The 23413-nt window shown below is 46.7% G+C and overlaps 1 protein-coding gene across 1 annotated transcript; it reads left to right on the top strand.

Annotated features, from left to right (window-relative positions):
- Window positions 1-3326: 3326 nt before the first annotated feature.
- On the top strand, window positions 3327-22024 carry TNFSF8 (tumor necrosis factor superfamily member 8). Its single transcript, NM_204409.2, has 4 exons — window positions 3327-3817; window positions 9011-9056; window positions 16010-16081; window positions 16458-22024. The coding sequence occupies exons 1-4, from the start codon at window positions 3656-3658 to the stop codon at window positions 16865-16867; spliced, it is 690 nt and encodes a 229-aa protein (NP_989740.2). The 5' UTR covers window positions 3327-3655; the 3' UTR covers window positions 16868-22024.
- The last annotated feature ends 1389 nt before the right edge of the window (window positions 22025-23413 follow it).

The raw sequence follows: 23413 nt of genomic DNA, 5'->3' as shown, positions 1-23413 counted from the left end.
AGTGCTATCTGGCCTCTCAACCAGGGCTTGTGAGAATGGATGCAGTGCTGGTGAGAAGGCATGAAAGCACGGACCTCAGCTCTGGAAAAGAAGCATAATCAGGCAGTTAGTGTGGTAACCCTATAGAGAGATGTTGTTGGATGTAAAGGGTAACAGAGCATTTTACTGAAGCTATGTTTGAATGTGCATCACCACCAGCTCGACAGGGAGGTGAGGTGGTTATTTACTGCCTAAGACAGAACTGCAGTAGAAGCACTCATTCATCCTGCATTCTTGTCCTGCTTGAAAATCACCATCTGCCTTAGCAGCACACCTGCCTCAGCTCAGCAGCATTTCCCTTCTGCATTTCAAGGTATTTCACCCTCCTCAGTGAAAGATGGGACTAATCTACTCATCCTGCTTGGGTTCCTTGGGGCAGTCTTAGTTGTTTCATGCCTTAGTAACTTCTATTGTACAGTGCTGATGCTCTGTGTCTCCTAATTTATTTTATTTTATTTTATTTGTGATCACAGCAGATCTCTGCATTGCTTGGTCACAAAAAACTGTCAAATGCCATCCTAGCGTGCTGACTGAATTTATTTTAGAAATAACAAGCCAGATTTAATCTGGATTGCACCTCTTAGCACAGGAGATAATTTTTTCCATGTTCCCCCTTGTCTTTTATTGATCTATTTTTCTTTTGTGGTTATCAGCACTGCAACATCTGCTTTTCTGCTTATATGTAGGTTTAGCATGAGTGTTCTGCCCTTGTAGGAGGAGCTGACCATGCACATCTCTGTGCAACCACAAAAACCTGCAGGCTCACAGCGCTCTCCTCATGACACCGAAGATGATGTGACATTCCTAAAACTACAACACCATTATCCTCTTGTAAGTCATTTTCCTTGCTGAGTTAAATACCTGCTCGGCTATGAGCAAGAGATGCTTAAGGTCTTTTCAAGCATAGTAGATGCTGCCAGTCACTGCAGTTAAGCAGAACTGGACTAAATAGAAAAGTACTACCTCTGATTTGGGACTCTTATATGCCAAAGTCAGAGGAACCTGGATAATTACACTCAATAAATGACTTTGCCTGCTTTTTCTGTCCTGACATCTTTCACAAGGCATCTCTAGTTGAGCTCAACTGAAGGCAAGTTGCTAGCTTAGATGGACCATTGGTTAAGATCCTGTTTGGCCATTCTGATGAACTTATGTCACTGAACTGTGAACTGAGAATAGCTAAGACACAAAATACCCCTCATCATCTGGATCTGTTACAAGCTATCTGGCTTCAATAAATATGAATCAAAAGAGGGCACATATTTAACTGCAAAAATTACCAAAACAACCAAGTGTCTCTGGTGTTGGACTAGTCAGAAAGCAAGGATTCACCTCACATAAAAAGTGCAGGGTTAGGAGTTACTGAAGATTCCACAATGGAAAGGAGTGGAAATATTTCCAGTGAAAGAAATCTCATTTGAGTTCTGTGAGAAACCCCGTGGCTAAGTGCTAGACCCAGTCTAGAACAGAGGAGAGGATCATGGGCAAGAGAGAAGCCAGGATTGATTCATCAGCTGCAAATAAATCCGGGGCATGGAAGTGAATACAGACACCTTCTGTGGGCACATCCTGACATTGTGCTCGTCTACTTTGTTGTGACTTCTTTCTTTCTCTGCCTTTGCCCCAGAATTAAATCCTGTACCAAAAACACCTTCCTGACACATTACTGTGAGAACCTGCAGACCTTCAGAGGCAGGAGCAATACCAAAGAATGGAGACTTGCCAGTGTGATGCCCACCTATAGGGGGTGGAATGAGGATCTGGGAAACTGCAGGCCTGCCAGCCTGACCTCGATAGGGAAGGTCATGGAGCAGATCACTTTGAGTGCAATCACACAGCATGCGCAGGACAAGCAGAGGATCAGATCCAGCCAGCATGAGGTTTCTGAAAGGCAGGTCCTGCCTGACCAACCCAATCTCCTTCTATGATCAGATGGCCTGCTGTGTGAATGAGGGAAAGGCTGTGGACATAGTCTGTCCAGACTTTAGTAAAGCCTTTGACTCCGTCTGCCACAGCATTCTCCTGGAGAAGCTGCAGACCATGGCTTGGACAGGTACACTCTTTGATGAGTAAAGAACTGGCTAAATGGCCAGGCCCAGAGAGTGCTGGTGAATGGAGCTGCATCCAGCTGGTGACTGGTTATGAGTGATGTTCCCCAGGGGTCGGTGCTGGGGCCTGTCCTGTTCAGTATCTTTACTGATGATCTGAATGAGAGATTGAGTGCACCCTCAGTAAGTTTGCAGATGACACCAAGTTGGGAGGAAGTGTGGATCTGCCTGAGCATAAGAAGGCCCTACAGAGGGATCTGAACAGGCTGATTGATGGGCTGAGGCCAGTGGGAGGGAGTTCAACAAGACCAAGTGCCAGGTCCTGCACTTTGGTCACAACACCCCACACATCGCTACGGGACTGGGGCAGAGTGGCTGAAAAGTTGCATGGAGGAAAAGGATCTGGGACTGCTGGTCAACAGCCAGTTGAAGATGAGCCAGCAGTCTGCCCAGGTGGTCAAGAAGGCCAACGGCATCCTGGCCAGTGTCAGTAATAGTGCAGCCAGCAGGACAGGGAGGGGATCATCCCTCTGTACCAGTAGCACTGGTGATACCGCACCTCAAGTGCTGTGTTCAGTCTTGGGCCCCTCACTACAAGAAATACATCGAGGTCCTGAACGGAGAGTATCCAGAGACAGACAATGGAGCTGTGAAGGGTCTGGAGCACAGGTGTGATGGGGAGTGTCTATGGGAACTGGGATGGGTCAGTCCAGAGAAGAGGAGGTCTCAGGGAAGACCTCATTGCTCTCTAGAACTGCCTGAAAGGAGGTTGTAGCAAGGTGATGTCAGCCTCATCTACCAGGTAACAGCAATAGGACAATAGTGAATGGCATTAGTTCCATCAGGGGAGGTTCAGGTTGGATATTAGGGAAAACTTCTCAGAAAGAACAGTGAGGCATTGGCACAGGCTGCCCAGGGAGGTGGTGGAGTCACCTCTCCTGAAGGTATTCAAGAGACACGGAGGTGTGGCACTGAATGACATGTTTTAGTGGGGATGTGTTGATGGTAGGACTTGATGATCTTAGAGATCTTTCCCAACCTTTATGATCCTATGATCTCTGAATGCAGAGCACTGGAGATCACAGTACTGGGATGCTACGGAGGAGAACAAGAGGTTGCTCTGTGCAACAGGAAGGCAGTGCTCCAGGCAACGTACTGCACCGAACTATAGCTGCACTGAGTATAAAATGAAACAAAATTTGCATAGCTCTCTTTTTCACGGAAAGCCAGTAGCAGGGAGGGGGCACTGATCTTAGTAACTATTCACCTTCTGACATCAGAAACCTCCGATGCAACACACAAGACTGCTGTCGCGAAATCCCTGATCACGAACATGAAGCTCCTTCCCCTCCTCACAGCTGCGACCTGCTTCACGCCCCCAGCTCCCTCGTTCTGTGTACCACAAGTGATGAAGTTTTTTTTCCAGATCACATGAGCCAGGATGATGGGGAAAATCCTGCCAGGAACAGAGATGGGCTGCGACCTGAACCTGATCAAGGGGAGATACAGACCAGTACCCTGACAGCTATATAAGAAGGTGCTTGGCACAAGAGCAAACACTTTTTCAGATGAAAGACTCCCATGAATCAGCCATGCATGTGAATGAAGACAGCGTTTCAAGAAGGCTTGGAGCCACTAACAAAACTTTTTTGTATTTCATCATTGCTACCCTTGTTGCGTTACTCGTCTTTGCGTTAGCCACCATCATGGTCTTAGTTATCCGGAGGACGGTAAGCAATTTTCACTTCACTCATTGTCTTTTTCTTTTCTTCTTGGTTTTTGTTTCTTTCTTTGTTTGTTTGTTTTTAATATTACCTTCTACTCTAATCCAAAACTTATCCTATGGCTGGAAGGTCAGTCTCTGCCCCCCGTTGTGAATTCACACAGGAATTAGGGGGAGAGAAAGGCAGAACAAAGAGAGAGATGAAAGAATTTTCAGAAAAAGAAATCCTTCCTCCGTGGGTTAATTTCTAGCATGTGGTGTCTTCTCTGAGAATGGAAGTGGGAAGCTCATAATGCAAGAGTCAATCTACCTTCTGTCCAGCTTGCTCATAGAAGTGGAGCAGAAGTACATCAGTGCCTCAGTGTGTGATACCTGGCTTGTGTGTCGCCTTTGTTCATGGGTTGTCCTTGGAGACAGGAAAGAACTTTACCGGAGTAAAACGCCACATTAGAAATGTTATAGCCTTTACACAAAAAATCTGAGTGCTGAAGGATCTCCGCAAAGGTTCAAAGAAGGAAAGCACCAGCATGGGGCTGCTGAAGGGAGCTGGCCATGGAAAACAAAATATGATCCCTCAGCACAATGTTTTCTCTTACTAAATTGTGTGTACAATTTGTGTGTCTGTGTATGCACATTACCAAGAAATTAAGCCACTAAAGCTTGACTGATGCTTCTTTAAGTTGTACCAGTGAGGAGTCATTTACCTGAAATCAGGGCTCTTCCAAAAGGGAAGCAGTTTGTGCACAGTTAGAATGAGACATGGGGGGTTTCAGGTGATAAATATTGGGATATTAAGGGAGATCTTTAAAACAACAGCTTGGATAATTACAGAATTGCCAGAGCTTTCCTATACAATTAAGCTTTCATTTGTGCTTATTATGAAAGTAAGCATTAAATTACCTCTCCATCAGGATAAATGCAGTTAGACCAGTTGCCAGAGGAACAATATTACTGAAGGAGTTGAGATTTTCATTTAAAAGAGTAATGGCATTACTGCAGCTGCTTTGGAAACACAGCTTGGCTGAACGAGAAGGCAGGAAGCTGAGGGGGGAGAGAAATGTTAGAAAAAGAGCTGCAGTTTTACAATACGAGGGGAACTGGGCAGCAAAAACATAGCTCACTTCTTGTTCCTGGAGAACCAAGAGACCCTCAGTCCAGAAACAGCAGTCACAGAATCATTAAAGCTGGGAAAGACCTTTAAGATCATCTGGTCATTCTCCATCCATCTCCATCTTGAACTGATAGACCAGGGAGTAAGTGTGAGATTCTGATCCTGTGTGAGAGGCTCCTCAAGAATCACCAGGGCTTGCTCCAAAACCAATGGGCTCCTGGTGACAGTGGCAGTGTAAGGCTGGGCAGAATCTTCTTTGGGGACTGCAGTCACGGCTGGGCTGAGCATCCCATAGCATTGACTCCAGCAGCTCCAGGGCTGGGAGTTGTGTGGTTATGGGAGTCCAGTGGGCAATGAGTCCAGTTGCTGTAGGGAACACACCATCACCAGATGGCTTCGTTACTTCCTTTGTACTTTCTCAAGAGAGGGTCAACATTTTCCGTGATCAACCCTTCAGGGTGATCCGGTTTTCTCTCCAGCTGTCAGATGGGTTCTGTGTGTGGACCACAGGCACAGTGCTGGCCTGGTGACCCATGTCTTGGCTGCCGCTGCATTGAGTGGAGGCATCCGGTGGCATGCAGAACACGCAGCCCCCTCGCCCCATTGCAGGGACGTGGAAGCTGTCTGCTCATCTTTCTTCACCTCCTTGATGAATTTGCGCTTGCCTAATTCAGGGTGAAGGAGGGCATATTGAGAAGGGGGAAATCAAACTGTGTAGAAGCAAGGCTCTTCCCTCACCCAAAATCCAGGTGTTCTGAGTAAGAGAAATATATGTGAAAGACCAGAACAACAACAGCAACAAAATCCAACCATTGTTCCAAAGCTGTTTCTCTGAATCTAGCATCAGTTATAACACACATTATTCATTGCCTGGCATTTTCCAGCCCCCCAAGAAATTTTCTCTTTGATATTTTGTTTTCAAGAAAGGCATTGGTGCACAGCACCAAGAAAGCACATTGGTGCTTAGACCTGGGAAGGGGCATTTTTTGGAGCAGCCTTCAGAACTGAAGTCAGTTCAGTTCTCAGCTTTCATCTGCAGAAGCAGCTGGCATCGGGCCATTCACTGATCTACATCTCTCAGAACTGACTTTTGTTTTTCTCTCAGATAAGAACAGTTGCTGCAGAGAAGACCTTAGCTTGCATTTTCCTTCTTAACGCTGTTAGAAGGGCCCCAAAGCCTACACTTCTGCCTACTGCAGCCCACTGCTCTCGTGTATGCATGTATATATATACACATACACACATCTATGTAGATCTCTCTATATATGCAGAGAGAATATAGATTTAATATGATCTCTCTATCATGGAGTGAAAATCAGTGAAAGAGTAAGGATGAAAGTAATTGTAGGGCATGCAATCTTAATGAGATCTTACACTGTAGCGCAGGCTATGCTGTATTGGACACCCAGCCCATGGGCTGCAGCTCTGTGAATGGATTTTGGGTGAAATCTGGGACAGCCCGTCACCGCTCTGCATTTTGTCACGGTCCTATTTTCAACCTCCCAACCACACGGGCTGTGCACTCCCTGCCATGGGCTGTCCCATATGAGCCTGCTGGCCCCCTCTGGTGGACAGCCCTGACAAAAAGGAGAAAACTCTGGCAGTTGCTCGTTGACAGCAGCTTTCCCACTTGTTGAACACCCAAAGTACCATCCCTTTTCCTCCTGCTAGGCCATCCACGGTCAATAGGGATTAATTAACGTACCCAGCATCTGCAGCCGGGACCTGTGGGATGCATGCCTGGAGGAGCCTGGCTCCTGGGCTCATTTCTGGGGGACTGTATTTTGGAGGTGTGTTATCTTGGGCTGTCAAGAGGCAGATAGGTGATTCAGAGACCTCGGGTTGAATGAACCAGAGCATCCTGAGCCTGAGCATGGCAACGACCAAAGGGAATGGCATGGAGCTGCTGGGGGGGGCCCGGTGGGGTTGGGGAATGGCTGTGCCCCAGAGGGCAGTGGGCACAGCCCTGGAACTCAGGGAGTGCTGGGACACCGCTCTCAGCCATAGGGCTGGGGGTTGGGTGGTGCTGCGTGGGGCTGAGGTTGGGCTCAGCGATCCCTGTGGGTCCCTTTGAGCTCGGGGTATTCTGTGATTCTATAACAGCACCAGTGTGTCTCAGCTTGGGAAAATTACTTGTAAATGTTTAAGGGAAGGAAGAAAGAAATGACTTTCCTTTGCACTTGACTATTATTTTCTCTAATCGAGCAAACTCAGAATTCTTCTGTTGCCAAGTGAGGACTGAGACCCTTCATTGTCAACACCAGGGTGAATTTATTGTACTGAATTGTTCCTGAGCTGGGGTTGTAGAATGTAGCTTCCTTGAGCTACAAGTGCATGTCTCTACATTCCACATTACACCATTACAGCAATATGCTGTTAGCAAACAGCAATGCTAAGTGGTATTTCAAAGAAAAACTCTAAAGCTTTATTTGCATGCCTCGTCAATTGCCACTAAAATAAACTGCATTAGTATCTGCTGTTTTCAGCCACGGGGGAACTTCCCAGGTGAGGATACGATACGTCAATTCATTTTCATTTTTCTCCTGTTGCCCTGGCTACAAAGCAAGCTGTGAGCCACCAGCCCCATTCTACATGTCTCTGAGGAAGGGCTGTTGGGCCAATGCCTCCTGACGATGTCTCCATCACCATACTGAGCACTGGGCAGGCAGTGGTGGATTCACTGCCTGATATCATTCAGCATACTCTAGCTGGGGATACAGCATCTCTTTGTCCCATCTATAAAGGCCTTTAATTCCTTGCAGAGTACAGAAATGCTCATACATTGCATTGGACACCTTCCCATGCCTTGAGTGTGTGTGATAGAGACGGGGGTCCAGGACATGAGCAGAGAGGATCCAGCAGGTTCTCCTGTGCAATACTGTCAGTCAGAACTGCTCTCAGACCAATATCTGATGAGATGTGTGTAGAGGAACCTGGAGATTTCTGGAGGGAGGATGTTGTACAGAGGACCACAAGGCCTGTAAATGCCAAATTTGCCAGACTACAGATCTAGGTTCCTATTCAGCTTCAAACCCAGCAGCCTTCCTGCATACCTTGAGAGGATCACCTGGAGAAAGTCTTTGGCTCAGCAACAGATAACTGTTCCCTGGCCTTACATAAGTTTGAGAAGAGAAAACAGGCAAACAAATACGAGATACCCAAATCATGAAGCAGCTACACAGTCTCTATCTGTGGTACGCAATGTTTTGCTGTTAGACCAAATGATAACACTGCTTTGCCTAGAGCAGACATGACTCTGCACTTCAACTATGGTTAGGCCAAAGTCTAATTGGATGTATTCTTCAACATCTAAGGCCATAACATTAAGTATCAGAAATGGTCACAACATGGCTTATATCACTGTTCAAATATCTTCTTTCTCCCCCTACCACATGTTACACTTACACCCAGAAATAAAGTACTCATGTTTTAAGTCCCTTGAGGTCTCCAGCCCTTGAGATCTCCAGCCCACCATGGCTGAAGCTGTCTCCCATGTATGCAGTCTGCCTCATCTCTGCCAGGAGACCTCAGAAACAGAAGCAGGACCACAGATGAATCCCACTGGCTCTGATGGGTGTCCAGTCCCACTCTGTCCTTCTCCAAGGTTTGAAAGCCACATTGGAGCTTTCAGGACTTCTGCTTCCAAGACAACCCCAACAAAAGCCACACATCAGAGAATTACTACATCAGTAAAACGGATTTGTATAGACTGTGTTAAGGAATGAGTGAGGAAGGAGTTTTTCAGGAGCTGTGGAGATGTGGCACTGAGGGACGTGGTCAGTGGGCATGTTGGGATTGGTTGATGGTTGGACTTGATGGTCCTAGAGGTCCTTTCCAAGCTTAATAATTCTATGATTCTGTAATTCTAATGTGGCCAAGTGCAGAGAGCTTAAAGGAGTGCTCCTCGGCAGTCCCTGCCCTGTGATGCTCTATTGGAGCCCTTCACTCCTTAAGGCCTGGTGCTGTCTCTGCACTGCCTTCCAGCAGCGTGATGGAAACTAGTAGATTGAGCAGTAAAGCAGCGATCTGCTTGAACACAGCAGTGCTCCGCTCCCAGAATAACCACCCCCTCTCCCACATCTCTTTCAGGCGGCTGATCCTGCCACAGAGGGCAGCACAGAACGGATCCGCAAAGGTAAGACACCGAACCTGACAGTCCGTGCCATTCACTCTGTCTGTAATGCAGATATTGCCCAGGATCGTGAGCAAGGCAGCTGTGCACATTGCACATAAAGGCATTTCTTGGTGAAAAGCCAAGGCAGTGGAAAAAAAGAAAGGAAAAAAGAAAACAACATCTTGAATAACATTTTGAATTACTCAGTACCTCCGGAAAGCAGGGCATGGCTGAGGAAGGCACTGTGCCAGGACATACTTCAAAACAACATGATCTCCTCTTGAACTCCTCTGGTCTGTCTCCCACAGAGACAGAGTTATGTATTTCTTACTCATTTGTGGGGGAAAGGAAAGAGGGAAGGGGCAGGTCTAATAGAGGAAAGTGCAGAAATGCAGCAAGAGGCAAGGAGCAGGAATTTAAACAGGCAGAGCATGGACATAGGGAGCCCAAAATAGGAGAAAGCTTTCTAAGCAGACAGCAGAGACAGCGTACACAGATTCTGCTTTTCCTCAGTGTAGATCAGAGCAGCTCTATTTGTTTCATTGCCATTTCCTTCTTGGTTCCACGGCCCCTGGCACTCCGCATTCTGAGTTCTTGCTAAGATGATTCCTAGTTGGTGCTGGAGGATAGGAGACAGCATCACCTCCCACTCTACAGATGGGAAAGCTGAAGCACAGGAAACTGAAATCCAAGGCCTAGAAAGCCCTTGTCACATAACCGTCCTTTTCCCCACCTCCATTTTTGCACACAGGTGACGTAATGCTGAATTTAGGCAATGTGCACTCAAACTGGGAGAAGTGTTGAATCCAGGGCTCTTCTGCATTGGGCTTTCCTCATACCACACCACGCTGTCCCTGCACATCACACTGCCCTTTCAGAGAACTTCTCAGCAGCCTCACCATCCTCTGTTGTGTATTAAAAGTCCAGTAGAACCGGAGGGGTTTTCTTTTCCCATTAGAGTGCCCACAAAGTGCTGCTCTCATGGCAGTGTCCCACCACCAGCTGGAAAAGGGCAGTGAAAGCCATGGAGTGGTGGCTAGAGATTGGCAGAGGAGGGACAGGGGCCATCTGCTAGGTTAATGTGGTGTTAATGTGAATGGTGTTAATGTGAATCAAAACTCAAGCGACACTGATGTTCCCAGAGTAGAAAGGAGAAGCCTCGCTAGTCCAGAAGAGCATCTCAGTGTGTAAATACATATATGCATTTCCAAACCTCACAGTCTATGCCGACTGCTCCTTCTCCCCATCGAGGCAGCAGGAGCCTGTTCTCTCCAGGAATTTACAAGGTGTTGTTTCATTAGGCAGAACCCGTTTTGCCTTTGGGTCGATATCAATGGCAGGCTCCCCGTCGCTCTGAATTCTGCTGCCGAATCTGAGATGATGCCATTAGCATAAAGAGCAAGGAGGGGATGACAAAGAAATGCCACAGGGCTGGAAGGGCTGCTGGAAGCTGTCTGCAATGGGTGCAGGTGCTCTATCAGCCTATCAGGTTCTGTCGCACAGCTCTGGCGGGGTAATGGAGCGTTAAAGTGTGAGCAAATTACAATGGTCTTTTATTTTTCTCTTAAAATGCATAAAGCAGAGCTAATTGATTAATTGATCCCAGCGGGTAATTTACAGCAGGGAGCTCTGCCAGGCAGCGTTTGCTGACTCCTAAGCAGGAGCTGCGAGGTTCCATCCAGCAGCTGCAGAGCAACAGACTGGGACTCCATACTGCAGGACAGGGACTGTGCTGAGCCCGGAGTTGCTGTGGATTTGTTTGCTGCTACCTCTGCACCTTGAGCAGCCCCAGTGTTGACAGTGTAATTTGGTTCACAACAGGACTTGAAGCCCTGTGTTGAAAAGTGGCCAAGGTTGGGCGCTGAGCCTTGTTCCAAGCCCTGTCCCTACCGATGGGCAAGGTGGGAGTGTCTGCTTGTGCATAGCATCTCAGAGATGCTCATGGGGATGCAGGATCATCCAGCATGCTGATGGTGGGAGCAGCTGAGCTTCAGCTGGCAGACTGAAGGGGGACTGAAGGCAGACAAGGGGAATGGTTTTAAAAGGAGACGGGGGGGGTTAGGTTAGATATTAGGAGGAAGTTTTTCACACAGAGGGTGGTGACGCACTGAACAGGTTGCCTAAGGAGGTGTGGATGCCCCATCCCTGCAGGCATTCAAGGCCAGGCTGGATGTGGCTCTGGGCAGCCTGGTCTGGTGGTTGGTGACCCTGCACATAGCAGGGGGTTGGAACTGGATGAGCATTGTGGTCCTTTTCAACCCAGGCCATTCTGTGATTCTGTGACTGCATTGCCACACAGAGTGCTCCAGACAAGCAGGCACACCCTCTTCCCAAATTAATTCTGTAATCCCAAAACAGGAAAAACGCTCTGACCACATTAAGATTTCCAGTGAGATCACGTTCTATTCTTTGCTATACACCAGTGGGCACTAAGGCTGACTTACAGAAGGTCTGTGCTCCTGACTCAGCTGTCAGCCCTCAATGGATGGGTTTGCAGCAACCTGCAAGCAGCAGCTGAGATGCAACGTCAGCTAATTAAGTGTTGATGTGAAGAAACAATAGCAACTTCCTGCAGACCTGTGTCATTGTTGGTGGAGTGCCTGAGCAACAGGGGAAAGGAATTAAAGCTGACACAAAGTAAATATTTGTGACATATTCTTTCTGTGGAAACTCATCTATGTTTCATAAATACAGAATCACATATTAATACGGGCCAGAAGGAAAGTATTTGTAGATTAATTTTACAGAGGAAAATACAAGACAAAGAGAAATGTGGAATCATAGAGTCATGAAGGTTGGAAAAGACCTCTCAGATCACCACGTCCAACCCCAACCCATCCCCCACCATCCCCACTGACCATGGCCCTCAGTGCCACATCCCCATGGTTCTGGACCGACTTTCAACCTCTGAAAATATTCTCTTCCAGCCTGGAACTGTCCATTGCAAACCACTGAAATCATGGGGTGTTGCTGATCCCAGAGCCGTGGGCTCTGCAGAAACGGGCACCTGACATTTAGAGCATATAGGTTTGAGCTTTATCAGCTTCAGGACGTGTGTGTTTGTGAAGTCTGTAAGGGTCTGTCTGCCCTCAGCAAGATCCGTTTTTCTCATTTTAACAAAGTTTGGCAAGTCTGGGCTTGTAAATGCCAGACAGAGTGCACAGGCATCCTCCTGAGCAAGCATCCAGGGGCAACTACACCTAGACTGATGCCAGTTAGTCAAAATGAGGGCTTGTTTAATTAATAATGAGCTGATCAGTATTGCTAAAAAGTGCTGAATGTTAGAGCCCCGACCCAAGCGCAGCACCTTGCACTGAGCCATGCTGAACCTCACTAGGGTCGTATGGGCCCACTTTTCAAGCTGTCCAGGTCCTTCTGGATGGCGTCCCTTCCTTCTATTATACCAACTGCACCACTCAGCTTGGTGTCATCAGCATACTCACTGAGGGTGTACTTGGTCCCACTGTCTACGTCATTGATAAAGTTGTTGAAGAGCAATGGTCCCAGGATGGAACCCTGGGGGACACCTGGGCACAGAGCCATTGACCACAACTATGACCATCCAACCAACTCTTTATCCACTGAACAGACCAGCTTTCAAATCCATACCTCTCCAAGTTAGAGATAAGAATGTGGTGTGGGACCATATTAAAGGTCTTGCAGAAATCCAGGTAGATGACATCAGTTAATCTTCCTCTGTCTAGTGATGCCGTCACTCTATCATAGAAGGCCAACAGATTGGTCAGGTACTAGATGAATATATATGTATATATATACATATATGAAGAGCTCATTAAATTAAGAAAGAGATGTTTCTGAAGTTCCTGTTTTTGGAGATAAGGAGGATTCTCAAAAACACCATCTGTGGGGCTTTTGCTGCTGGGTGAGCAGGCTCTGGATAGATGATTTGCTCTTTCGTGCCACTTCCAGCTCTTGATTTCACTGCCCTGAACTCCCCTTCCCTTTCTTCACTTCCCACCTCACAAGTGGGGAAACTGAGGCAGCAAGCAGTGAGGAGGGTACCCAGTTGGATTCACTTCTCCTTGGACCTGGCTGGCAGCAGGTCCAGCCCTGTCCTGGTGCATTCAGGTTCCTCCTGGTCAGCAGACACAGCCTGCTGCTTCAACACAAGGCTCTTCCCATTTTGCACTGCAGGCAGTGGGGGCAGCAGCACTATCAAGCCCCACTGGCGTGGTGGGGAAGAGCTGTGTTATGGGCACATTAGCCTGTCCCTTTCCCTGTGGGCTGCCCACTCTGGATGCTCAGCCAATGGTAAAAGGCGTCAGGAAGGCAGAAGTGAATTATCACCCGATAGTTTCTTTAGGATAAAATAGCCTAGATAGCTTCCTTTAAGGCTCCTTCTTTATCAGCAGGTTTCCTTCAAGCAGTCTGATGGTGGACATGCAACCAGTGGGGCTCCTTGGTGCTTAGACCCCTCTGAGGCTTTGCTTTTCCTCCTTCTGACCGCATTTATAAGCTGATATAATCCTATTGACTTCAGCAGGATCACTTCCGATTTACACTGCTGCCAGTGCAGAGCCAATTAGGGGATGTGATTGAACACATCCATCGATCAGTCCTGCAGCTCTGGCAATTTCAGTCTCTGCTGGCTTGTGCTGAAATGATTCGGATAAAAGAAGTTACTTGAGAAATAAAACTAGAAAATGGTTATAAGCTGCCTCAGCGGAGCGAGGACAGGAAATGTCTCTATACCTTTTTTTTTCCCATAACTTGCCTTCTCAGAAACACAGCTGATGTCACCAAATAAACGCTTTGAACACACACATATCAAACTTGCTGACATCAATGAACGTAAGTACAGCTTTGAAAGTGTGAAGCTCAGCCACATCAGTGACGGTTGTGCTGAGGAGATGCCTGCAGCAGCTCAGGGCTGGAGGGGCTCCGTGCAGCACCGGCTGTGTGTGTGCAGGCACAGTGCTGTTCTCACCTGGTAGAAGCTGCAAGGCTGCAGCTTGCATGGTCTGCTTGAGCAGCAGGGGATTCTCTGCTTTACAGAGTAAAGCCCCCACATGGCACCACGTTTCTGTATAAATATTGTCTTTTTATGAAGGATATCTTGTAATGCAAGAGGGCTCAGGGCCCTGGCTGTGCATTTCCAAGTGGCTCTTGTTACCATTGCTGCTCTTGCTGCCTGAAATAAGGACCAGAAGGGCTTCTTTTCTATCCTGCTCCACATCTCTGCGCACTGATACTCTATATTGATATGACTGTCATCAGGAAAGTTGGCTTTGGTTTTTCTCTGGGGATTTCCAGCACAGCTAAGGGAGTTTGAGGCACGACTTACTCACTGTTGGAGGGCAGGGAGCACCTGCTCCCCTCAAACTGCTTCAGCTAATGAAATCACAGGAAAGTTACTGTTCTTTCAAGACATGCACAGACTGCTTTTCCAACAGAATGAGTGCGAAGGGTGCACTGTTTCAAAATACCAACCAGTGGGACGTTGTGGGACCTGCTTCTCCTTGATTTCTCTATCCTCCTGACCAAACGCCTCTTAAAGTCAGGCCAAGCAGACATTGCAAGGGTCTGAAGTTCTTTCTTGTACCTTTAGTTTCAGGAATGAACATTGAGATTCTCTGTGCACTTTGGATTTAGTAGATTCCTGCTATGCCATATGTGAGGAACAAGAAATATGTCACCCCGTGCCATGCCATAGCATCTCTCTGTTGTCCTGAATGTACAACTCGTCCCTGTGTCCGTACGCACATGGGCTGTGCAGGACTGTATACACACAGAGAATAAAGGAGGAATAATTAGTGCCTCCCAGTGAATGTTCAGTATGATAAGAGGAGGAAAGCCCTAGGAAAAGCTGGTGGACATGTGAGGCACCACACAGCTTGCCCAGAGAGGTGGTGGTGCCCCATCCCTGCAGACACCCCCAGTCAGGCTGGATGGGGCTCTGAGCACTGATGGAGCTGTGGGTGTCCCCGTGCACTGCAGGGAGTAGAAACAGATGGCCTTTAAGGGTTCCTTCCCTTACGTCAAACGATTCTGATTCCGTATGGCTGGAAGAGAGGTGAAAAGGGGAAGGGAGTGGAGGGCTGCAGGGTCAGGGATGCAGAGCCGGGATGCGGGGAAGGGATGAGGTACGGAGGTGCAGAGCCGGAATGCAGAGCCGGGCGCGGCCGTGGGAGGGAGCCGTCACCGCGCGGCCGCCGCTCTCGGGCGCTGTGCGATGGGGCAGCCCCGGTACCTCCCCGCCCCGGTACCGCTCCGCAGCTCCTCCTGCCGTGAGCCGAGCAGCGGGGCCGAGGTGGCCGGGTGTCCCTTGTGGGCAGCGCTCAGATCCAAAGGTCGCACCGGAATCCCGCTGGAACCCACATTGTAACGGAGGGGGCGGAGTACCCTAAGAGCCATTTTAAGATGCAGGTTTTACTGAACCGAGAGCATTATGGTGCTATGAGATCAGCGTGGAGGTCAAGGTATTACCAGCATAGCAGAAGGAAACAGCTCTCAGGCCTATGTGGGCTGCTGCGTGTTGCTTTGGATCTTCCATTGTGCAGTTGTGAGGAATCATAGAATGGCTTAGATTGGAAGAGACCTTAAAGATCATCCGGGTCCAAACCCAAGAGGATGGGTGAAAAGTGACGTTCCCAGGCCAGTCAATGCCCAGGAGAATAGAACAGTCTCACATCACCAGCCTAGGTGAAAATAAACACAGCTCTGGTGATAGCACGGAGCAGCATTCCATGCATTGAAGCTGAGTTTGGCTGCTCAGCTCATCCATCATCCCAGGGAGCTCAGTGGGCACAGCACAAGCAAGCTCTTAGGGAGCACAAGGAAGAGCTCCTAAAGGATTCTATCCCATCCCATCCAATCTTATCCCATCCAGTCCCATCCCACCCCCTCCCTTTGGTGTTTACCCAGCCTGGTGGTACTGAGTGTGGTGCCAGACTCTGACTGTTTGACAGCACAAAGAAATCAGGAGTGCTCACCTACTGTGTTGTTTCCTTCAGGGAACACCTCTGAAGACTATTTAAGAATCCTACAGAATGTCCCGGCCAAGGGAGCTGCTGCATACATGAGAGGTCAGTGGGAGCTCTATCCAATCACATAAACATTTCCTTTAACTTCAAAAGAGACAGTAAATAATTAGATACCTTCCCCACACGAACTTGGGAATACATGTCTCCATTATTCCCCCTAAGTACTGCAGAAGGCCATTTCTCACTGCACCTCCCCATCTCGGGTTTCCCAAGGGGCTGCACAATCCCTGGGACCCTTCAACACCCCAATCCACCCATGAGTGCTCAGCCACGCACCAGGGCCCTCTCCAAGAGTAGTTTCCATTGGGAAAACCGCAGAGCACGTGTCTCCATTGACCATACTGCACATCCATAACACTGAATTTAGGCCACCAAAGTTCATCGGCTCGCTTTACAGTGTCCTTGCTTTTCTTTCTAGTGTCAAACTCAGTAAACAGGTCAAAGCTGAGCTTGACTGACAATGGTGTATGTGACAACATCCAGTGCAAGAGCGAGGAGCTGGTGATCCGCAAGCAGGGCCTCTACCTGATCTACTGCCACCTGAACTTCCACTTTGCCAACTGTTCCCACAGCCCCACAGACCTCAAGATAGAGCTCCTTATCAACAACGAAGTCAACAGGCAGACGTTGTCCACGTGGTGTGCATCAGACTCGTGCCAAGAAAAGAATTTTAAGACCTTGTTCCAGCTCCATTTGACATACTTGAAAGAGAAGGACCGGATATCATTAACACTCAGCCATCCTAAATTCCTGAATGAAATTCACCTCCCCAATGATAACGTGCTCGGGGTGCTGAGGTACAGCAGTGAGATGCAAGAAGCTCTCTGACTCCCCACTGCTGCACAGACTTTCTCTGTCTTCCTCTGATGACAGCAGCCTGCTTTTACTAGGCTACACCTTGTTTTACATTTCCTATCTTACCTCATCGCTAGGGTAAATGAGGAACTTTGTGTCCCAGAATGCAATCTTAAAACACTGCAATATCCGCACCTGGCAGAGGTCGGGTTGCTCTGGTTTGGTCATGCTAGGGTTGCTGTTGGACAGCAGATCCAGCAGCACGGATGTGGCAGCATCCAAGCAATGCAGTGCAAACACAGACCGAAATGCAACCAGATTATGGGAAGAGCACACATTATCAAAACTTCTTGGCTAAGGCACTGCTGGCAGAGTGCCTGTGCTCAGGAGATGGGGAAATCCTTTTGATCTGAATTTTATGGAATAGCATTTTGACACGGTCGTTCCAAAAGACCTTAACAACCAACGCTTGTAATTAAGGCTTTTAACTTAAGGCTTATTTTCAACTGAAGCATGCAACCACAACTCTGGAGCAAGTTTATGGATAGATCATACTGAGGAAAGAGGAAGTTGCTGACTCCCAAGCTGGTGGCTAAAACTCTGGGACAGGATGTAGGAGATTGGGGACTCACCAAACGTTTCTGTGCTGCATTCTGCTACAAACTTTATGCAGTTTAGTTCCAAGTGTTTTCCTTTTCACTATTTATCCATCTTCTCTATTTAATATTAAGCTCTTTGGGGCAGAGCCTTTGTATATGCACCATGTTCAGCCTCTGTTCTCACCTGGAACTTCTAGACCTTTCCATAATTAATATTAAAAAATGATCTTCTTGTGCCACGTAACAAAGGAGTTTGTTATGATACTTTTCCCCCAAATCATGCCCTGCTTGGCAGTTCCCTGGGTGACACGACAGCACAGTGCTGTGCAAGCACATCCCAACATCTGAACTGTTGGAAAATCCAAGATTTAGATCTGAGGTTTCAACTTTCCCAAGGATGACTTCAGAGCTGGCCCTCAGCTCCGAGCCTTGACATTCGGACAGTCCAGACTTCATTTGATCTTCTTTGAGTTATGAGGTAATGAATGATGCAAGCCACCTCAGGCCCTCGTACTCTGTGAATTTCAGTAACACAGGCTTTTATTTAAAATCCGGTTCTCATCATGAGAGAATGTATGAAAAAGTTGCCAAGGATCCGGGCTTTCCTCTTCTCCCTTCATCACTGGGGTTCTACCACGACCTGTTGTTGTTGGCATCCAGCTTTTTCCCTCAGGTACTGTTTATTCTACCTTTCACATGACTAAGAATGGGTGAACTGTTCACACCAAAACTTTTAGTCACGGATTTAGCTTAGAAATCAGTTTCTGGCTTCCAAAGCCCCGGAAGTCTTTCATTGTTTGGGCTTATCTGATGATCAGTTTGTGTGAGCATACTCAAAATGCTTCTCATGGAATTTTCTGCTTGTGATATTTCCTGGTGCATTCTTGAGGGTTCAATCCATTGACCAGGTGATTTCAGAACCTTTCAAAGGGTCAGGAATAGTCAGGCTGACTCACTGCCATGGATATCTGCTTTCTATTTTGATAAACATTGACGAAAACAAAAATTCCTTCTGCTATTAATGACCAAAAGAAAATAAACCAAAATTCATGCTTTCTTCTTTTCTTTCCACATTAAAGAAACTTTCAAGAATCCCCTTCACATGTCCATGTTGTTGTCACCTCCACTGCCATCGCCTCATCCCTCTGGACCCCATCAATCTTTCCCATCTTGGAAGAGATTTTTAACTTCTATCTGCCACAGCCTTGACGAGGACCACCAATGTCCAGAGAAGTGTCAGCAAGTCTGGCAGTTAGGAGCTATGGTTCCTGAATATTGAGAAGGCAGCTAATGAATGAAAATATTTGTTTACTTCCTCCACCCCCACCGTTCCCTAAGTGCTTTGAATTGAAAGAGAAAGCCCATTCTTTTAAAAACTAAAGGAGCTCGCTTCATAGGATCATTTTATTCTATTATTTTGCCAGATGGAGAAAATCCTGACAAAGCAGCACTAAGCTTCTCAGCCTGTGGCTTTTTAATACCGAGGGATAAAACTATTTGGCCTCTACTCCATTGCCTCTGAGAACTAAGAATAAATTAGAGCCATAAAGAGGGTCCATTAATACAGTGCAGTCATGCCATTGGTTGTAAAACTCTTAGATAGCTCTCACTGAAGCGAGGCCCCGAGGCAAGCAGCAGCCTCCTTGCTTTCTGGCATTCTCCAAGTCACTTCATTCTTTCATCACTTTTCCTTCTCTTATTTCCCGGTTCTTTGGGGCAGTTTATTTTTGACAACAACTAAAGAAGTAAATAAATCTGGGCTGATCCTTGCACAGTGCCATGGCTCTTCAGCAATGTCCATGACAACGCTCTGGGCAAGGACCTGGTCCCATGGTCTCAGCTTCCCACTGGCTCTGCTCACCCCAACCTGCCCTTCCCTGAGCCCTGGATGCTCCAAGGAGTGGACAGTGGCAGTGCTGAAGTGACAGATAAAACCTGAAAATTCCTCCCCTGCTTCTCAGATGTGGCAAATGTGCAGCTTTATGTGTGCCTGCTTTATTGCTAAGTTGGCCAGGGAGGAAGCAGCAGCATCACACCCTTCTCAGAAGAGACCGCACTCTTGGACTGTATTTTGCTTGAAGAAGAACCACCTGCCGGTGTTGATATATGCCATTATTTGTGACCTGGTTGACAGAAAAAAAAAATGTGTATTACTGTCTTAATTCTGGCTGTTGTTAAGTGCCGTAAGAAATTTGAGTAGGAAACTTAAACAGAAGTCAAGCCAGTGCAATTCACTTCCATCCAAGCTCACCCAGGGGCAGCAAATGAAAGTCAAATCAAGTTTGATATCAGAGATTGTAGAGTTGGAGCTGAACTTCCCCAAAGCTGTGAGGCTTTGAGTCCAAGATGGACTGCACTTCAGAAGGCTCAGCGACACCCCCTGTGGAATTGGCCTGAACCCAAACTTCTCAGAGCTCAGATCTGAAAATGAGATCATGGCTTATCTGACACACATTCGTTTGTCAGGCTGCACGAGTGCTTACAGAGGACATGGAGATTTGCATTCACTTGGCTTGTGGTTTTGTTTCATTTTATGTTTTTCCACATTTCCCAGACAGAGGAAATTGCAGTCACTGAGAGAGGAATCCATCGCTGTGCTATAAGCCAATCCAGGGGCTGTGTACTACCCCAGAATGAACGCTCCTCTTCTAAAGATCCCACCTGGATCCACACCACTGACCTTTGGCCATGCACCCACCTGGTTCTGTGCTCCTCTTACATGTACAGATTCCTTTGGAGAGCAAACAGCATTCTTGAGGATCCTCAGCCATGAGCCCATGCTCTTGAATTAATCTACTCCTTTTCAGAATGTTAGTCTTCATAGTTCAGTATTAGATGCAATTTCTTTTCAAGCACTCTATTCCGCGGTAAAGGGGAGAAGGGGGCTAATTGGCATAAATAACCAATTAAAAAGCAAAGTTAGTGAGGAGCCTTTTGGGGAACTCTGGTTGATGCATCTCCTCAAAGTGGAAGTGATAACAACGCGTGTTGAGTGTGAAGGGCAAGGGAAAGCCTCAAAGCAAAGGCAGATTCTGTAGAAGAGCTGTAGAAGGCAAATCCTGACAAGCAACCCTTGTGACAGCATGGGTTGCACTCTATGACCTCAAAACCCCTTTTCATGGTGGCTGTAGGACTACTGGAAGAAAACACGATGAACTGTGAGGAAGCAGAGTCTTGGAAAAGTGTTTTGGCTGAGTCTGTTCTGCAGCAGTGCCCCCACCCAGATGAGTTCATGTTTAAAAATCCCCAGTGACCATTTTCAAAACAGATTTGGGGAGCTTGAAGGTTTGGGGTGGGTGAGAGTAGAGACCAAAGCAGAATGGCACAGCATGTTCTGAAGTTCAAATGTCTTCAAGGAGAGTGAAAGCCCAGAGCTCCTGGCACACAGTCCCTGCAATGGGGCCAGAGCCTTCATCCCCTCTGCACTCAGCATCACCTCTGGGCTGCAAGGGCTGCTCACAGGCAGCTGCTACCCTCCTCTGTTGCAAGATGAGGATGTTGTACACCATGAGTAAATTCATCATGTTTTCCTGAGATGCCATATCCTGCAGGTATTAGCACACCATTTCCCTTCAACCACATTCACAGCATCTAAATTTAGGATTACCATTTCCCTATACAGCCGGCTTGAAGCAAGAGCTTTCAGGAGGTGAGTCACAGCACCCAAATTAGCTGCCTATATTAAACACTGTCAGATGGTGACTGAGTCTTCACTGAGTCCACTAAGCCCTGGCTCTCATCATCTCCAGTCAAAACATCAGAATTCAACAATTGTTTAATCCGTGGCCTGATCCCTTATGGGCACTTCCTACAGCTTCCTGTGGAGTGCAGTGAGACTGTGAGACTCCTGAAAAGCCCATGGCTCTCCAGCAGAGGATAACTGTGCAAACACCAATGCCATCTGGGAAAGTTGTTGGATGTATGGGTGCAAAGAATTCTTTCCCACTTGGGTCATTTCATTCCCGGCACTGCATATTGCTTGGACTCATCCAGAACTGATGGGGGGAGAGCAGCATCTTGTAATTAAGCACCAATTCAGTACTAAGAGTTCAGAGAAAAAGAAATATAAAGGAGAAAAAAAAGAAAAGAAACCACAGAAATGTGAAGAATTTGGATAAAACCCAGTTTGAAGGGTCAAATGAGCTCTACTGATGCTCAGACTCCAAGAATGTGAGTGTGCTTTGACTTAAGCAACCCTCTAAAAATAAGTATTTCTAAAGCTTATGCTTAAGAGGTAGAATAAGTTTCATGTTTAAATATGAGAACATGTGATTTGTTAATACTTTATATGAATGTAATTCCAGGGGCTTCAGCTGAGTTCCTCAAGCTTGTCAGTGGTGGAAGAGCAGAACTTCTGCCTTTGGCAAGCAGATTGTGTGCAGAATATCAGAACCTTTATATGTAAAGGGTATTTTTTCATATATAAGCCTGTGTTGTGAGACAGTGCACTGGGGGGCTTTAGCAATAGACACGTCAAAGTCATTGTATGGTGTCAAATAAAAAAATATTTTGTTAATTATTTCAGTTTAAATATTGAGGTGGGGGTGGGGAGGCAGCGTTTTCCCGAATAAACACATCGTGATTCATAATGCAGCAAAATGTGTCTTTAATCAAACACATCTGTGTGGAAAATGACCGAATGCAGCCCGTGGCTCTGGGTGTTAAAGGGGTGATGGAGGCAGATGTGGCTGCTGCGAACATTGGAATTCTGAGCTGGAAAGTGCTCAGCAGTCAGCAGAACGCTGCAGGGGACACTTCCCTTCTAGCAAGTGTTGAGATGCAGCCAAGAGGCCCTAAAACCACATGGCCACATAAATACCTCAGTGTTTTTGAACAGGAAGAGATGCAGTGCCTGAGCGTGTATGAGAAGCCTGAACAATTGGGGATCATGTCACTACATGCCCAGCTCAGAAATGTGCACTTGGCTGGTGCCAATATTTGTAAAGAGCCACTTGAGCTTTTCCTTACTCTTGGATCCTTCATTACATATGCATGTACGTGTATATATAGAGAGAGGGAGAGAGAGCTCCAAATAACTTCAAATCAACCTTAAGACTAAAACTCAATAAGCAGGGAGGACTTCAGTGTATGTTTTGTTTGAGTATTACATAAAGTCATTCAAAGGGCAATGGCAACTGAAAAGTCAGCAATCAAAAGAATTATTCTGCTGTTTTTATTATTACTTTAAATTAAACTAATAGTGACAACTACAGCAGCTATAATTTTGTGTAAGGAAACAAAAATAAACGTGATTCACCCTGCACGTGCTCTTACATTCTTTGCAGATAAAACGAAGACACTCACTTGTAAAAGATAAAGGAAATAGAAATTATCTTTCTAAATAAACAACACAATAAGAAACATGCCATGTGGAATCCAAAAGGTGACGTTTTTGTCTTAGAGAAGCCTGAGATTTGCCACTGACAGGACTGCAGTGAAACAAAAGCATGTTTTGTTGTAGCAGATTCATCGGGATGGTATTTAACCGTCAGGGATAGACTTCACCAATAGCAACCATTGGAGACTGCCATATCAAAACCTTATAACTCACAACCAGCCAGATGCAAAACAGCCATGGACCAACAAATTCTTTGGAGATAAGAGGAAAAAAGATCAATTCATTAGCTTGTTTTTAAATTATGCCCTTTCTATCAGTGGCACACTATTGTTTGGCTTTCCCTATGTGACTCTGGTACCCCTAAGGAGGGGTGTTGTAGGTGGTTTTAGGGGATTTACAGTCCATCTCACATGTTCCCTCTCCTGTTGCTATTTAAGCTATCCACAAGAACAAGGAAAGTGAGTAAACAGTGAGTAACTGAAGTGCACACAGTGAAAGCTCAAGCATGAAAGTCCAAGTAGTTACATATGGAATGAAGAAAAGCCAACACGTACATACTCCTATTACTCCTATTTATCTTGTGAGATAGTTCAGCTGTTCTGGTTTTATGCATTGTCTTTCCACAGAAATGACCTGGTTTTT

This window comes from Gallus gallus, chromosome 17, assembly GCF_016699485.2.
Source record: "Gallus gallus isolate bGalGal1 chromosome 17, bGalGal1.mat.broiler.GRCg7b, whole genome shotgun sequence".
In the NCBI taxonomy this organism is placed as follows: Eukaryota; Metazoa; Chordata; class Aves; order Galliformes; family Phasianidae; genus Gallus; species Gallus gallus.
Note: the sequence above shows the minus strand (reverse complement) of the source record. Positions and strands in the feature narration are given on the sequence as shown.